At 47.9% G+C, this 16,755-nt stretch overlaps 1 protein-coding gene across 1 annotated transcript; it reads left to right on the forward strand.

The window, feature by feature from the left end:
• Positions 1-1,635: 1,635 nt before the first annotated feature.
• LOC133339645 (myelin protein zero-like protein 3) lies at positions 1,636-15,591 on the forward strand. The gene is made up of 5 exons (XM_061547801.1): positions 1,636-1,724; positions 3,748-3,840; positions 8,430-8,593; positions 11,214-11,397; positions 13,696-15,591. The coding sequence occupies exons 2-5, from the start codon at positions 3,813-3,815 to the stop codon at positions 13,902-13,904; spliced, it is 585 nt and encodes a 194-aa protein (XP_061403785.1). The 5' UTR covers positions 1,636-1,724; positions 3,748-3,812; the 3' UTR covers positions 13,905-15,591.
• Positions 15,592-16,755: the final 1,164 nt, after the last annotated feature.

Here is a 16,755-nt window from a genome sequence, read left to right on the forward strand (position 1 = left end):
CAAACTGACTTTAACACTCACACTGACTTTAACACTCAAACTGACTTTAACACTCAAACTGACTTTAACACTCAAACTGACTTTAACACTCAAACTGACTTTAACGCTCAAACTGACTTTAACACTCAAACTGACTTTAACACTCAAACTGACTTTAACACTCAAACTGACTTTAACACTCAAACTGACTTTAACACTCAAACTGACTTTAACACTCAAACTGACTTTAACACTCAAACTGACTTTAACACTCAAACTGACTTTAACACTCAAACTGACTTCAACGCTCAAACTGACTTTAACACAATATCTGCACAATGACACCCTGCCATATATGCACTATGTTACCCTATTTGCATTTTTGTAATTTTATATTGTATATTATAGCTATTGTATATTTAGATTTTATTTTATTCAATTTTGACATACTTTAGCTCCTTAGTATTAGTTAGACTTTGTACCTTTAGTATAGTTAGACTTGTAAACCACTTATTTAAGATTTAAGATCCCTATATGTTAAATATATGAACCTTCCCGCCAAAGTAAATTCCTTGTCTGTGCGAACTTTCATGGCGAATAAAACCCTTTCTGATTCTGATTCTGGCGGCCATCGGAAACGTTTCCTGTCGTCATCGTCGTCATCGTCGTCCTCCCATTGGGCCGCGACAGCCTCGACTGTGACGTCGTCGTCGCTCCGTCGACGGCAGGTAGCTGGAACGTGCCACGCGGATTAACGATGGGCAGCGACGAACCTCCCCCCCCCACATCGCCCGCTGCACCCTCCCTGGGCAAAGTTGTTGAGAAGAACGCGCGACACACGACAGCGATGCCGCCATTTTAATGGCCGTGAGCTGTTGTTGTTGCTGCTGTTGCAGACACAGACTCCACCCCCATTACACCTGCCTGGCTGTTGTTGTTGCTGCTGTTGCAGACACAGACTCCACCCACAACAACACCTGCCTTGTGGTGGCTGTTGTTGTTGTTACACACAGACACAGACTCCACCCACAACTACACCTGCCTTGTGGTGGTTGTTGTTGTTGTTACACACAGACACAGACTCCACTACACCACGCTTAATGTTGTTGCTGCTGCTGTTGCAGACACAGACTCCACCCACAACTACACCTGCCTTGTGGTGGTTGTTGTTGTTACACACAGACACAGACTCCACTCACAACTACACCTGCCTTGTGGTGGTTGTTGTTGATACACACAGACACAGACTCCCCCCACCACTACACCTGCCTTGTGGTGGTTGCTGTTGTTGTTACACACAGACACAGACTCCACCCACCACTACACCTGCCTTATGGTTGTTGTTGTGGTGGTTGTTACACACAGACACAGACTCCACTACACCACCCTTGATGCAGTTGCTGTTGATACACACAGACACAGACTCCATCCACTCACCACTACACCTGCCTGGCTGTTGCTGTTGCTGCTACACACAGACAAAGACTCCACCCCCCACTACACCACCCTTGATGTTGTTGTTGTTACACACAGATACAGACCCCACTTCCTTCCGCAACTACCGAGCAATGACGTGTTCGGGTTCACTGAGGAGGGACGGAACGAGGTAGGGAGGGAGGGGGCATTGAACCCAGACTCGCTACATCTGGAGGGGCTGTTTCCGTGTCTTCTCACAGACAGCAGCAGCAGCAGGAGGTGGAGCTGCACTCGAGACGAGAGCAGAGGCCCCTCCAGCACTGCACGAGGTGAGGAGATACACACACAGATACTCAGATACACACAGATACATACAGATACATACACACATATACATACACACAGATACTCAGATACATACACATACAGATACTCAGATACACACAGATACACACAGATACATACACACACAGATACACACAGATACACACAGATACACACAGATACATACACACAGATACACACACAGATACACACAGACACACACTGATACTCAGATACACACATCTACTCACATACAGAGATACATAGACACAGAGATACACACACAGGTACACACAAATACACACACAGATACTCAGACACACACAGATACACACACACAGATACTCAGACACACATATACACACACAGAGATACTCAGATACACGCAGATACATACACACAGATACACACATACAGAGATACACACACACAGACACTCACACCGATACACAGATAAACAGAGATACACACATACAGAGATACACATATACACACACTGATACACACAGATACACACTCAGACACACAGAGATACTCACACAGATACACAGAGACACAGACAGAGAGACAGAGATAGACAGAGAGAGACAGAGAGATTTTTAAACAAATTTTATTGCAACAGCACTGGAGGCGATTCCGATACGAAACACACAAAGTCACCCGCAGGCAAATAAACAAACACTACAAAATCCACGCGCTGTGGCGCTCAATGCGCCACGCACAACACAAAAGCGAAGTCACGTGGTGGTCGTGGTGGTCAACACGCACGCCACGGTGACGAGCGAGCGCTTCAGAAGGTGAACACCACGAGGGTGCCGTCCACGCTGGTACAGAGGGGGGTCTGTCCGGCCCCCCAGCGTTAGAAGAAGACGCGCTGCACATCACCGACATGAAAATTCGGTCACAGTTCCTATGATCACTGTTTCATTGCTTTTATGGCTTTATTTAGGTGATTTTCGAAAAGTGTTTTGGTTTGGCCATGTTTGTTTGTTGTAGTGCAGAGTTAGACTGATGGCCTTAATCTAAGTTGTCTTGTGGTTGGTGTTGTTTGACTTGCATCCCACTGGGATATTTGCGCAGCGTTGGTGTAGGGTGATTTTTCTGCAATATTTTGCTGTCTTTTCGATTCAAAGCTTTCGTGACTGCAGGGATTCATCTTCTTGGTTCTTTCGGTAAAGTCATCACGTAGAAGGGAAGTAATAAAAGAATAAAAATAAAAATAATAAAATCATTCTCACGACGTTTCGGCCACAACGCAAGCAGCCGTCCTCAGGTGGAGAACAGGTCCGTCAAGTAGACAGAGTCTGAATGTCACGCTCCAGACTTGGAGCGACTATTTATGCTGGAATGGAGGGCGAAGAGCGTCTTGACAAAATAATTTGCATATCAAGAGGAATTTAGCATATTTATGGGAAATGCAGATATGCGATTAGCACTACTTGTGAAATGCGTAGGAGGTTTGGCGAGGGGGTTAAAGTCATTATGCCCATGCATTATGCAGGATTAGCAGCATCAAAGGGAGGGAGTAAGGTCAGAATTAATAAAGGGAAGGAATGTTAATAATAAGGCACCGCAGCAACTAATATGCTTATTGACTATACCTTGTCATATTACACTGTTTTATTCTACACACTCAACTGTATAGCACACTGCTATATATTCAGTATAAAATTACGTTGTACCTTTCACGCGACGGTTTATGGTATAGTGTATAACATATTATATAATAATAAATAGTTTTAAAGTGTAATATTTAATACAATGTATAAGGTAATATATAGTATCGAAACGTCGTGAGAATTATTTTATTATGTTTATTTTTATTATTTTATTACTTCCCTTCTACGTGACTTTACCGAAAGAACCAAGAAGAGGGCTATACCTAATAAATGAACTTTGAACTTTGATGTGTGTGGTATATGGCGTGCTCCAGCCGGAGCCGCGCCTCGAGCAGAACCCTGAACACTGGAAGCATCACAGAGCAGGCGTCAGTGTCGCCTTGCAGCGTCTCTTTCCTCGTTCTGACAGAGACAGAGACCAAGACAAGAGGCTGCCACTCATCTCGGATCCCGCAGCGAGAGAAGAGGCTGAAGATGGCCAGCATCGCATCGAAGCTCCTGGGTAAGTGAGTGAGTGAGTGGGTGGGTGGATGAGTGGGTGAGTGAGTGGGTGGGTGAGTGGGTGGGTGAGTGGGTTGGTGAGTGAGTGGGTGAGTGGGTGGGTGAGTGAGTGAGTGGGTGAGTGGGTGGGTGAGTGGGTTGGTGAGAAAGTGGGTTGGCGAGTCAGTGGGTGAGTGGGTGGGTGAGTGAGTGAGTTCGTAAGTGAGTGAGTGAGTGGGTGTGTGAGTGGGTGGGTAAGTGAGTGGGTGAGTGAGTTGGTAAGTGAGTGAGTGGGTGGGTGAGTGGGTATGTAAATGGTTGAGTGGCTGAGTGAGTGAGTGGGTGGGTGAGTGGGTGAGTGAGTGGGTGAGTGAGTGAGTGGGTTGGTGAGTGAGTGGGTGAGTGGGTGGGTGGGTGGGTGAGTGAGTGAGTGAGTGGGTGAATGAGTGGGTGTGTGAGTGGGTGGGTGAGTGAGTGAGTTGGTAACTGAGTGGGTGAGTGAGTGGGTAGGTAAATGGTTGAGTGGCTGAGTGAGTGGGTGGGTCGGTGAAAAGTTGAGTGAGCGAGTGAGTGGCACAAGCTAGAGAAGAGATGGAGTGACAGGAGGATGTGAAGCTGAGTGGATTTGCCGAGAACCGGTACCAGCGGTGTCAAGGTCGGCCTCTGTGGAGAAGGAGGAGGTTCGTAAAGGACGCTGCTTGGTAGTGCCAGGCTAGGTGCACCTTGAGACTACTGGGCAGTTGCAGGCAGTCGCCCTCCAGCAAAGTAGCGATCCTCACAACAACGAGCGGAGCGCCGGGTGGCTAAAGCACAGCAAGTTGACACAGTAGGGGGCACAGGTGGTGCATCAGCCAGTCATCTCGGTCATCTCAGTCAGTAGACCCGTGGCACCTGCTGGGTCTGCCCCGTGACTTCCTGCCAGCGGGCACAAATGCACGAACACAAACACATACTGACGTCCACAGAACAATGACAACTTTAAGGAACAGAAAACTTGTAACGTAGTCCTCGGTGACTTGTAACTGGTTTGTAACTAAACAATCACGGAGTGGGAAACCCCGCGAGTGAATTGTGTACGCGTGTGTGTCTGTGTGTGTCTACGTGTGTGTATGTCTGTGTTTGTGTGTCTGTGAGTGTGTGTCTGTGAGTGTGTGTCTATGTCTGTGTGTCTACGTCTGTGTGTGTCTGTGTGTGTTTGTGTGTGTGTCTGTGTGTCTGTGTGTGTCTACGTGTGTGTGTCTGTGTGTGGCTATGTGTGTGTGTCTGTGAGTGAGTGTCTGTGAGTGTGTGTCTGTGTGTCTACGTCTTTGTGTCTACGTCTGTGTGTGTGTTTGTGTGTCTGTGTGTGTGTTTGTGTGTGTGTGTGTTTGTGTGTCTCTGTGTGTGTCTATGTGTGTGTGTCTACATCTGTGTGTGTGTCTATGTGTGTGTTTGTGTGTGTGTCTGTGTGTGTGTCTACGTCTGTGTGTGTGTCTGTGTGTGTGTGTTTGTGTGTTTGTCTGTGTGTCTATGTGTGTGTGTCTGTGAGTGTGTGTCTGTGTGTCTATGTCTGTGTGTCTACGTCTGTGTGTGTGTCTATGTGTGTGTTTGTGTGTGTGTCTGTGTGTGTGTCTACGTCTGTGTGTCTACGTCTGTGTGTGTGTCTGTGTGTGTATGGGGAGCGGTAGTATAGTGGTTAGCGCTTCCCGAGTTCGATTCCCGCTCACGGCCAACGATTATCTCAACCGCTCCTAGGCCTCCCCAAGGTCGACTTAGCCTCAAATGAGTAGCGGTGTGTAGTAGTGAACATCGCCACTGGGGGAGACAAAGGCGGCCGGGCGTGGTGCTGGCCACCCACCCCCTCGTGTGAGCCATAACTGTCAACCGATCCGTTTATCTTGAACAGGGAAATTGAGTTTACAAAATTATTTGTCTATAATAGAGGTGTTGGCGGGTTTTAACGACACATTTATAGACTTACGCGATCTAACCCAAAAAAACCCTCTATTTTGGATGATATTGGTCGTGAAAGCCTCCGTGTTGAACTGATTAGTGTCTATTTGTTTGCTTTTCTGTCTCGCGATGGGACTTTGTAGGATGAACTTTGATATTTACAAGGGGCACGGGGTGACCGATAAAGGTCTGAATTGGTCTGTGCTAAGGTAGGGCACTGATAAGGCGTTGACATGTTTGTTGATGCTGCTGCTGCTATCAATGTCCAAATTGTTTGGGTCAATAATAGGGGTTGTTCCCCTTTTTTCTTGCAACAAAACTGAAACCTTTTTACGAGGATTCATGTCTGTATTAACCACAATACTTGCAGTCAAAATGCAAACAAAAAACACACTATGACAATACATTGGCATTGTCCTTGAAACTGATTGTTCCACACCAAGGGACGGCTTTCTTTAGAGCCTCGTCTCAGTTGGTGCTCGACCAGAGGACGCCAAAAGGCGTACAGCTCAAAGACAGCGGCACTATCAAAGTAATGAGGGCTCGGGGTAAGCATCTACATCATTAGACCTCCTTTGCCAGTACCACAATATAATAGTTTTGTTATATTCTGGTACTGGCAAAGGAGGTCTAATGATGATTTGGGGCAACTTTTGTTGAGTTGCAATCAGTTTGTGGTGGCCGTGTTCGCTTGTGAGAAGCAAGTTAATAGCTCAGTGGGGCTTTGCCTGATAGGATGGGGGGTGGTTCGGCGGTGCGTCTGTGCGTGCGTCTGGGTGAGTTGTGTTGACCTGTTTTGTACTTTGCACTGCTATTGAGTTTGTTGATGTCACGTTCTTACCACGTGCCCCTACTGTGCATCTGTGGGAGAAGAGCTTCATAGCTCATCGGATTCCTCCTGCAGTATGAATACAATATTTTGATTCGGAGAGCCATAGAGACTCAGAGACTCATAGAGACGCAGTGACCCATAGAGACCCATAGAGACTCAGTGGACCCATAGATGCCCATAGAGATCCATAGAGACTCAGAGATCCATAAAGACCCATAGATAATCAGAGAACAATAGAGACCAACAATGACGTATTAAGACCCATAGAGACCCATAGAGACTTAGATATCCATAGAGACCAATAATGACCTATTGAGACCCATAGAGACCCATAGAGACCCGTAGAGACTCAGATATCCATAGAGACCAATAATGACCTATTGAGACTCAAAGAGACCAATAGAGACTCCCATAGACACTCAGAGACCCATATAGACCCATAGAGACCCCCATAGCGAATCAGAGACTCATAGAGACCCATAGAGACCCACGGAGACCCATTGATTATCATAGCTCATCGTATTCCTCCTGCAGTATGGACACAATATGATATTGCTGATGCTGCTGCTGCATCGCGTGCACTGTGCTGATGATTCTTGACTGTCGTGGGGAAATCCCTGAAAATACCCACCCAGTAACCACAACCACCCACGCACTGTCACCCACGCACAGCCACCCACGCACTGCCACCCACGCACTGCCACCCACGCACTGCCACACACACACAGCCACCCACGCACTGCCACACACGCACTGCCACCCACGCACAGCCACCCACGCACTGCCACACACGCACTGCCACCCACGCACTGCCACCCACGCACTGCCACCCACGCACTGCCACCCACGCACTGCCACCCACGCACTGCCACCCACACACAGCCACCCACGCACAGCCACCCACGCACTGCCACCCACGCACTGCCACCCACGCACTGCCACACACGCACTGCCACCCACACACAGCCACCCACGCACTGCCACACACGCACTGCCACCCACACACTGCCACCCACGCACTGCCACCCACGCACTGCCACACACGCACTGCCACCCACGCACTGCCACCCACGCACTGCCACCCACACACAGCCACCCACGCACTGCCACACACGCACTGCCACCCACACACAGCCACCCACGCTCTGCCACACACGCACTGCCACCCACGCACTGCCACCCACGCACTGCCACCCACGCACTGCCACCCACGCACTGCCACACACGCACTGCCACCCACACACAGCCACCCACGCACTGCCACACACGCACTGCCACCCACGCACAGCCACCCACGCACTGCCACACACGCACTGCCACCCACGCACTGCCACCCACGCACTGCCACCCACGCACTGCCACCCACACACTGCCAGCCACGCACTGCCACCCACGCACTGCCACCCAGTATTATCAACCCCATGTATCAGCCCTAAACCAGCTTTGCGTCAACCGTGTACTGAGCGTGGCCTTGTCTGTGGGTTACACACGGCCACTGTGCGCTGTTCTTGTTCTTGTTGTTGAACTTCTGTAGAGCAGCGGGAGATCATACAAACTCCACTCACTCACTCACTCTGTAGAACAGGGGGAGATCATACTAACTCCACTCACTCACTCACTCTGTAGAACAGGGGGAGATCATACAAACTACACTCACTCATTCTGTAGAACAGAGGGAGATCATACAAACTACACTCACTCACTGTAGAAAAGTGATGGAATCGAACTCAGGTGTTTCTTCCTGCAAGACTAAGCGAGTGTTACCGCTGCACCACGCGATGCGCTGTGGCTGTTCGGCACGTTGCCGTGTGATTAATGTTTTATTTTTTCTCACGCGTCTATTGCAGGGATCTCCTGCTTCCTGAGCTGTGGTCGCTCCGCCTTGGCTCAGGGCCTCGTAAAGACAGAAGTTGGCTCCGACGTGCTCCTTCCGTGTCTCTTTAACGAGCCCGTCCCTGACGACGAGATGGTCAGCTGGGAAAGAAAATTAGCTAATGGATCATCCGTACAGGTGAGATGATATTTAAAATATATATTTTTAAGCAAGCGTCATGCTTGCGCGTGTGTGTATGAGTGAGAGTGATTTCCCAAGCGACATGCTGAGGGAGGGTGGCATCTGTGTGCTGCAGACTGCCCTACGTGACATCGTCACAATTGTCTGGACCACAGGACGGGTTCCACAGGATTGGCAGGATGCCCTTGTGGTTCCCCGCTTTAAGACCGTGCAGATTGTAACAACTACAGCGGCATATTCCTCCTCCTCAGTCTGGCCAGAAAGGTCCTCGCAAGGATTATTCAACATCGCCTTGCCTGGCATGCTCAGGAGAGGCTTGCATAGCCCCAAAGGGGTTTCAGGCCAGGGCAGTCCTGCACAAACGCCATTTTTTCTGTCCGTCTGCTACATCAGAGGTTTGGATCGCAACACAAGTTATCGTCATCAGGTGAATTCCAACAAGACCTACCTTTCTATTTTATTGACCTGTTCCATGCCTAAGATACCATCAATAGGCCAGGGCTCTGGGTTGCTTTTGGAGTCCCTGAATAGGTCATTAAAGCAGAGATGTAGGTCTTGTTGGAGTTCCCTACACCTCTGCTGTAGCAGATGGACAGATGATATGGCATCTGTGCAGGGCCGCCCTGGCCTGAAACCACATAGGGGCTCCCCAAGCCTCTCCTCAGCATGCCTGGCAAGTCGATGTTGAATAAAATCATCTTTGCCAGGACCTTTCCCAGCAAAATTATCAGGGAGATGCCCCTGTATTTGTTACAGTTTGGGCAGTCCCCCTGCTTAAAGAAAAAGACCACCCAGTCATCCTGCGGAACTCGTCTAGTGGTCCATATTGTTAATACTTTCTGTACTTCCTCAACAAATGGCACTTCAGCCACCAACTCACAGGGGGTGATAACTTTTTCTAATATTTGAGGCACCGCAGCCTCAGCAGGGTCATCCCCACTTTGCCCCATTATGTTTTCCAAGTTGGGGTTAGTCTGGACCGTATGCAGCCTTTGCAGTTGCATGAGCCACAGTCCTAAACCTCACCCTTTCCCCCTCTATATCCGGAGGAGTGGGGGACGATGCCAACCCAAGCTGCAAGTGATGATGACATTCTCGTTTGCAACTTTCATCAGCGAGCTGAGACCATGTCACTGTGGGTTCGAATTGGGTCCTTAATGTACATCCACCACCGGAGTGGAAGAATGGCAAGTGTATCTTACAGATGACAAGCTGTTGGTCAGTGGGCAGATCAGCTCCATGGTAGGTCCTGGTGTCAAGGACATGGGCCCGCATCCACTGTTTTATCACTATATTGTATAGAAGATATTCTTGCTTTGATTCGGCATGCATCCATGATGTTGCGTGGATGCACCGATGCTGGAACAGCGTATTGGTAATTACAAACCCATGGACTGCAGAGAAGTCTAGCAGCCTCCTACCGTTGTTATTGAGCTGACCTGGCCCATTCCTTTCAATCACTCTAAACCAGATGCCAACATCATGACCAACTCGAGTATTGAAGTCACCCAACAGGATGACTCTATCCCGAGGGGCCACTTTAGCTAGCACCTGTGACAGGAGGTCATAGAAGGCATCTAACTCATCGGCCTTGTCTGCATCCTTCCACTGTCGTTCATCTTCGGTGGGGGCATAAGTAACCACCACTGCCACTCCTCGCCAATGGTTGATAGGAAGGTGAGCCCATGGTAGCCTGGGGCTTACAGCTTCCCACACCTCACCGCCACGCTCCCACGCCCCCTTCATTATTTTGTTCAGAAGAAGAGCCACTCCCTGTTGTTTGGCAGTCTCTTGCCCCGAGTGAAGGACTGCACACCCCTCATGGTGGCTGGATCCAGAGGCGGTCCACCGGACCTCCTGAATACCGCAGAGAGCCAGGCGGTATCGGTCCAGTTCTCGACAGAGGAGTGGCAGCCTCTCATCCGCAGCGAGCGTTCGAACATTCCACGTGGCCACCCGCAGTGTTTTATTGCTGTTTCAGGAGGAACTCCGAGGGCAAGGATTCAGTCTCCTGGCTTCTCCAAATGAAGTTGTGTAGGACACGTCTCAAACTCGATATTTTCCCCGTGCTTTTGTGGTAATTGAATTAAAGGTGGAAGGGTTCCCAGCCCCTCGCATCCATCTAGATGCCACATTTGGCTGCTGTGGTGGCTGCAAGCGCCATGAGGCGATGAGCCCATGTTGGAACTGCCCTCCTCTCCATGGCATTGCTCTCATCCACCACAGTGTAGGACAAAAAATAAAGACAAAGATCCCCCGTATAGCCTTAATAGACTGTTGGGGCAAGTGCTGTTAGTGAGTACCAATGAAGACTGGCACAGCACACGAGGGGGTGGGTGGCCAGCACCACGACCGGCTGCCTTTGTATCCCCAGTGGCGACGTTTACACACCGCACCAGGTACTCATTTGAGATTGAGTCGACTTAGGGGAGGAAGCCCAGAACTGGTTCAGATAATCGTAACCGGTGTTGGCCGTGAGCCGGAATCGAACCCAGGTCGCCTGGTTCAGAGCACAGCGTAGCGCTAACCACTACACCACCACTCCCCCCAACAGTGTAGGACACACACACACAAGCACACCCGCTCGCGATCGCTCACAATTTTCACCCACATCCAGGTCCTCGTCTTCCACGACAAATCGACTCCAAGACTGCCCAACATCGAGTGGGTGGGAGATCTGAGCCGGGGCAACGCCTCCGTCAAGATCTCGGCCGTGGGAATCGAAGATGCCGGCGATTACTCGTGCGCAACTTTTTACTCGGATATCAACCTGAGCATCACTCTGAGCGTCGTTTTGAAAGGTAAAACAACCCCCCCCCCTTCAATACTATCATTGTACAGCTATTCACTTGACGTGATTGCTAAGCTCCAGGGTGATTTCAACAAACTACAACATCAGCTAGTTGCTCTTAAACTAGTCCTGAATACCTCCAAAACCAAGGTGCTATGCTTCTCACCAGGACTAAAGCAGGAAGTTATTTTTCCACAATTACATTCCTTAAATAATTATCAAATAGAGCAAGTCAATATATATAAGTATCTTGGGGTCATCTTTGATTCAAATCTGAATTTTCAAGATCACAATTAAAAATTGGTTTTCTGTATCAACACAAGCACTGCTTCCCCCCTATTTTCCGTTTGGAATTGATAAAAGCTACCATACTTCCTCTACTTTATTACTGTGACATCGTATATAAATCAGCCCCCAGTAGTGTACTGAAGAGGTTTGACCCAATTTATCACTCGGCCTTAAGATTTGCATTGAACTGCCCTTACAGGACCCACCACTGCGATCTCGACATTGGGTCAAACTTAACATCTCTTAATGATCGACGACTTGTGCATCAGATCTTATTTATTCACGATGTACTTACTAAAAAATCAGCAGACGACCTGCTGGATCTCCTCACTGTTTCAAAGAACAAATGTGACCTAAGGTCTTCGCTCATTTACCAGCTTCACATTCCTTATTGCCGTACAAATACTGTTGATGCCCCCAGGGTCTAGAATGCTATCACAAATTAACTGCAACTTGGATCACTACCCCTGAGATCTGCACTCAAAACTGCTCTAGAGGAGTTGTACACCCCCAGCTGCCATTGCTATTCAGTGGCCTGAAATCAAATGCATCGCTCCGGATGTCCGCTGCAAAGTATGATCTTGAGTTTTGATTATAGTGTGCTGATCTTTAAAGGTGCATTGAAAAATTTAGATTTTCCTGCTGATACTCCAGCTGTTATGGAGTGACTCATGCTGCCAGCTATGGCTGCAAAGTTTTGTCGTACATGTTATGTATATCGTTTACTGTTAAATTTGAATCACAGTTCCTATGATCACTGTTACATTGTTTTTATTGCTTTATTTTGGGGATTTCGAAAACGTATGGTTCAGCCATGTTTGTATGTTGAAGTACAGAGTTAGCCTGATAACTTTAATCTATATTGTCTTATGGTTGTTATTGTTTGACTTGCATCCCACTGGGATTTTTGCACACGGCGTTGATATACGGTGCTTTTTGTTCTGGAAGATTTTGCTGTTTTTTCCTGGATGTTTCTGTTGCGTGTAGTCACTTTAAGATGTTCTTTGTTCAAATCAAGAGCCGCACGGCTCACAAGGCTGTACTTAATACATGCAACTGAAACTGATTAGCCCCATTCCTTCAACCCATTCATAATTTACCTTCAGAATAATAATTATTCTCATTATATAGCTATTCACTTATAAATCCCATCCATTCAATCCATTCATGATCAATTACCCTGTCAACAACGTCGCTTTCACTGTTTGCGTCTCTCTCTCTCTCCGTTGCCATGTGGATTTTACTCCGGGTCCTCCAGAATCGACGTCACGCGTTCAGGGTATTTGGCTGCTAAATATCCACGTGATGATGATGAAGATATCGGCTACTTGGTTGAGCGGCTATCATTTGCGATAGCCAGGCCGCCTGTCTTACAAAGAGCTGCACAGCTCAGTAAGGCCTTGACCTGGGTAAAATTAGAAATAGTTTATAATTTAAAGTACAGTTTACAGCCCCGATTAGCCGGTGGTGGAAATTCCACATTCCTATCGTGGGTGCAATTCTACCCACAGAACGACCACTCGTAACTTCCTCAATGTATAACAAAGACAAATATCCCCTGTATAGCCTTGATAGACTGTTGGGGCAAGTGCTGTTTGTGGCGAGTAGCAGCACCTATGAAGGTCACGGGACAGACCTAGGTGCCGTGGGTTGACTGCGGTGCCAGGCTAGGTGCAGGAGGAGAAAGTCACTGTACAGATCCAGATGCCATGGGATGACTGCTTTGCCAGTCTAGGTGCAAGAGGAGGAGGAGGTCACGAGACAGACCCAGCAGGTGCCGTGGGTTGACTGACTGAGATGATTGGCAGATGCATCAACTGTTTTGACAGCACTGATTGGCAGTGGGTTGTGAAACCACCACTACCTCCACCACCTCCACCATCATCTCCACCACCACCATCACCTGACACAGCCTCACTGATCGAGTCTGTGTCACGTGCGTGTGGATTGTGAACTCTCTGCAACCCCCACCACCATTCTCAACGCGATGCCTCCTCTTTCTCTGTTTCTCCCTTCACAGTGGTGGAAGATCCCGGGTTGAATAACAACAACGGCGAGACCACCATAATCGTGGCCGCAGTGGCTCTGCTGGTGATCGCTATCGCCGTTGTGGGATTTGTCATCGCGATGAAGATGCGGGAGAGGAGGAGGAGGAGCAGGGACAACGAGAGCGGAACGCGACCATCGACCGAGCTGCAAGTCCTCGCCTCGGCGGCGAGCACTGCTTAGTCTCCGCTGCTGGATGAGCGACATCCCCACGCTCCCCCCCCCCTCCCCGGCTGTGTCAGAGGGGGTGGTGGTGGTCACGGGATGGTGGTCATGGGGTGGTGGTCACGGGGTGGTGATCACCGGGTTGTTGTTTATCTCACAACCAACACACCTGCCAACCCCTTGTCAGTGCCCTACTTTATTACAGACCAATTTAGACCTTATTGGTCACCCCGCCGATTTCGGCCAATTAGAGCCACTGGTTAAGTCACGTGGCTAAGCCGTGCCCTCGGCCAATCAGCAACCGAGGGAACTACTTTATTTGGAAAACGCCATTTTTTTTTTAAGAATCGGTTTTACCCTTTTTGGCAATAAAATACCAAACAGAAACCTTTTCCAAGGAATCACATCTGCATTCACCGTACTTGCGGTGAACATGCAGGCATGCTCTGGTAGTAAATGATGATGCATTGTCTTTTAAACTGATTGGTCTACACCAGAGACAGCTTTCTTTAGGGCCTAGTCTCAACTAGTGTTAGGCCAGAGGACGCCAAAAGGGGAACAGCACAAAGACAATGCCACCATCAGAGCATTTATAGCTGGGGTTGATCAGCTACATCATGGGACCTCCCTTGCCAGTATCACGGATACGTGTAGCTAATGCAGAACATGATTCCTTACACAACGTTTCTATTTGGTGTTTGAACATCTTAACACAATTGCTGTTTTATTCATAATAGAGGTTTTTTGGTTAGATCGTGTAAATATATAAATGTGTCGTTAAAAGCATCACCCGACACAGCCAACTAGTAAGGGTTGTCACGTAAACAGAACGTGCCATAATCTAGATTTGACGTGCCAATTCGTTACTAGTACAGCACTAGTGTGTAGTGTAGTGTATAGTAGTGTATAGTGTAGTGTGTAGTGTAGTGTATAGTAGTGTATAGTGTAGTGTATAGTAGTGTATAGTAGTGTATAGTGTAGTGTATAGTGTAGTGTATAGTAGTGTATAGTAGTGTATAGTGTAGTGTATAGTATAGTGTATAGTAGTGTATAGTAGTGTATAGTGTAGTGTATAGTGTAGTGTATAGTATAGTGTATAGTAGTGTATAGTGTAGTGTATAGTGTAGTGTATAGTGTAGTGTATAGTAGTGTATAGTGTACTAGTACAGCACACTGGTGTGTTGGAGAGCCAAGCCACAACATTAACAATCTGGGTATGACGTTTCGCCAGTAATTACAACTTGCTTCATCAGGCGACATCCAGATCACAAATCTGGCTGTCGCCTGATGAAGCAAGTTGTAATTACCAGCGATACGTCATACATCAAAGTAAAATAATGAAACCTATCATTTTACTTTGATAATCCCATATATATATAAATATACACCATTCGTAGCCGGAGTGGCCCCCGTTACAATCTAATACGCAGCGCGTGCGCGGAGTTGCTAAGGAAATTAAGTCATGTAAACATGTATATTTTGGGTTTTTTTGGGTACAGGGTAATATATTCGAAATTGTCTCGATTGACGTGGACGGTAATACTAGTTTACGGTTTAACTGCGAGCGAGAGCGAGAGAGAGAGCGTGTGTACGGGTCTTGTGCATCTTCTTGGTTCATTTGGTAAAGTCACGTAGAATGGAAATAATAAAAATGAAACATAATAAAATACAATTCTCACGAAGTTTCGGCCACAACTCAAGCAGCCGTCCTCAGGTGAAAAACAGGTCTGTCGGAAAGACAGCGTCTGAATGAACACCACCAGGCTTGGCAGCATATATTTAAGCTGGGTTGGAGGGGGAAGAGCGCCTTGACAAAGACATTTGCATATCAAGAGGAGTGTAAATATACGCTGCCAAGCTTGGTAGTGTTCATTCAGACGCTGTTTTTCCGACAGCCCTGTTCTTCACCTGAGGACGGCTGCTTGCGTTGTGGCCGAAACGTCGTGAGAATTGTATTTTATAATGTTTTATTTTTATTATTTTATTATTTCCCTTCTACGTGACTTTATCGAAAGAACCAAGAATATGAATCCCTGCAGTCACGAAAGCTTTAAATCGGGTCTTGTGCAATATCGAAGTTTGCTGGACAGATCTCGAGAGAACGGCAGTCTGAATGTTCGCGTATTTTTTATTATTATACGCAAAAAATATATCAGGTATACACACACACGTGCGCACACACAGAAAGAGAGGTGATATTGGAAGGGGGTTTGACACCAGGAAGAACCTACAACAAAGTGCACCTGGCCTGGCACGGGTGCCGTTGCTGTCACTTAGTGGCGACGGGCGGCTGTAAATTTGTGTCGGTGTGCACCGGGAGAGATCCTGGGGGCAGTCTTAGGGGCATGGACGTTGTTTTGTCGAAGTTGACTCTTCTTTGGTAAGTTAAGTAAACAGCCATGGGAGACATTTTAATCGGAGGGTCTTGTGAGTGAAGATTTTGTAGCAGAACGGCCCAGATGCTGTCTTGACCGGCACTTCCTACTCGGGGTGGGGACACCATTGAAGGTTTAGGATCGAGGTTTCTTGTTGGTTTTCGGTCGTGGAACGCAGGCTCGGTCCTGTTGGTTGGCAGAGCACAGCTGACTGAACGTTTAGCACGGAGCGGGCTTTCGAGACCGATATTATTCACAATAAAGGTTTTTGGATTGGATCGTCTAAGTGTGAATGTCGTACACCTTAAAATTGTATTCCTTGTAAGGGCATCTCGTGCTATTCAACTGTGATTAACGATCTATTGGTAGACAATTACCGTACCTGTCAACCCCTTATCAGTGCCCCATCCTTATTACAGACCAATTCAGGCCTTATTGGTCACCCCATGCCCTTATAATGTTCAAAGTTCATCCAACAAAGTCACTATACACTA

Source organism: Lethenteron reissneri, unplaced genomic scaffold, assembly GCF_015708825.2.
Source record: "Lethenteron reissneri isolate LAM-NWPU_2019-01 unplaced genomic scaffold, ASM1570882v1 scaffold_1938, whole genome shotgun sequence".
In the NCBI taxonomy this organism is placed as follows: domain Eukaryota; kingdom Metazoa; phylum Chordata; class Hyperoartia; order Petromyzontiformes; family Petromyzontidae; genus Lethenteron; species Lethenteron reissneri.